Source organism: Corylus avellana, chromosome ca8, assembly GCF_901000735.1.
Source record: "Corylus avellana chromosome ca8, CavTom2PMs-1.0".
NCBI classification, from domain to species: Eukaryota; Viridiplantae; Streptophyta; class Magnoliopsida; order Fagales; family Betulaceae; genus Corylus; species Corylus avellana.
In genome coordinates this window covers 3,300,259-3,301,776 of record NC_081548.1, presented here as the reverse complement: position 1 = coordinate 3,301,776, position 1,518 = coordinate 3,300,259, and the positions used below count along the sequence as shown (strand labels likewise).

Genomic DNA, 1,518 nt, shown 5'->3' with positions numbered 1-1,518 from the left:
GAAACGGTCTCAACACGAAACAGGCTCGACGACGGCAAGCATAACGGGAACCCCAACGCTGTGAATAACAAATGGAAGGAAAACGATTACACGTCTCATCCAACAATGGCACAAACCAAACCAAACCAAACCAAACCGGTCTTAGCTGCCAGTTTTAATCAGATGATTAAATCCCAAATTAATCTCAAATTTGGTAGTGATTATGATTTTTAATTATACTAATTTTTGCTAGTGAAATGAGATCGGTCCCAAAATTTCTCCTTCCATAGTAGCGCAAATGATATGTACAAAGGAATTTTTCTCTTCAGTGCCGTTCCAAAAAGAATATACGGTTTCGAGGCGACTCCCAAGTACCAAACTCGCCGAGTCGGAATCACCCGAGATGACTAGGTTACTGCGCCGCGCCGCGCTGATCAAACTCGTTGCAGATGACTCCCTTAAGCAAACTACTGGGTCGGATTCTGACTACCTCGCCGGAGTCTGACACCAGAAAATTCAGAAAACATGGACCAACCTGTGCGCACCGGAAAATGGAAAATCAGCTATCCTCGGCCTTGGACATGATGCAGAGCCGGCTCGGAGTGGGCTGGAAATCGGCTCTTCTCCGGAGGTTGTGCGACGAGGGCCGGATCAGGGCTGTTAAGGCTCGCTTGACCCACTCACCCTCCACGCCACCGATCCGAACCAGCGAGTTCTTCATAGCCGATCTGCGCATGTTGAGCCGGTTGGAAGGATATGAGCCCTCATGGTTGCCTCCGTTGCCATGGTGAGAGGCGTTTTTGTGGAGGCTGCAGCGAAAGGACCCCGGGTGCGACGTCGGCGAGCACGTACACTTCTTCTTGGGCATGGAGATCGGGCTGCGGTGGCTCTTGATGACCTGGCTACTGTTGGGGGAGATGGAACGGTGGTCGATGGAGAATCGGACGGAGGTGGAGAGCGGAACGGTGGTGTAGAGGTTGACACGCGTTGGAGAAGCCGATCTCTGGTGGTGATGGTGGCTTCTGTGGTGATGACGGTGAAGTTCGTGGTGGAAGAAAGTGGAGCTAGGGGAAGTGAAGCTGGAGCTTGTGGAGGAAGCGAAGGCTGATGAGGTGGATGAGAAGGACGTGTTTGATGTTGTGGATGAGCAGTATCTACCGGACGGTGAGAGCGAGCGCAGCACCGGTCCGCTAGATCTGGTTCTAGACGACGAGGTTGCCATTGCTGTGAGAAAGATCGAGAGAGAGAGAGAGAAAAGACTTTTTTTTTCCTTTATTTTTTGTAAGAGGCCCCTAGGCCGGTTGGTTTGGCAAACCTAACGAGTCTCAAAGGCTGGATTTATAGATAGAAAATGATGGGGTGTATGGTAAATAGCGGGAAGTTCTGGGTGGTTTGGGGTTTTCGGTGTTGGGTTGGTTAAGCTAACCATGGTTTATCTGACCATAGGTTGTGTGGGCAATACATGGTTGGGATTCTCATCTAACGGCTGGAACGATGTGGACAGCGCAAACCGACGAAAGTTGGAGGCCGTTTCGCCCG

General features: G+C 50.9%; 1 protein-coding gene across 1 annotated transcript; it reads right to left on the bottom strand.

Annotated features, from left to right (window-relative positions):
* Nucleotides 1–244: 244 nt before the first annotated feature.
* On the bottom strand, nucleotides 245–1,281 carry LOC132189810 (uncharacterized serine-rich protein C215.13). The gene has a single exon (XM_059604605.1). The coding sequence runs from the start codon at nucleotides 1,199–1,201 to the stop codon at nucleotides 539–541; it is 663 nt and encodes a 220-aa protein (XP_059460588.1). The 5' UTR covers nucleotides 1,202–1,281; the 3' UTR covers nucleotides 245–538.
* Nucleotides 1,282–1,518: the final 237 nt, after the last annotated feature.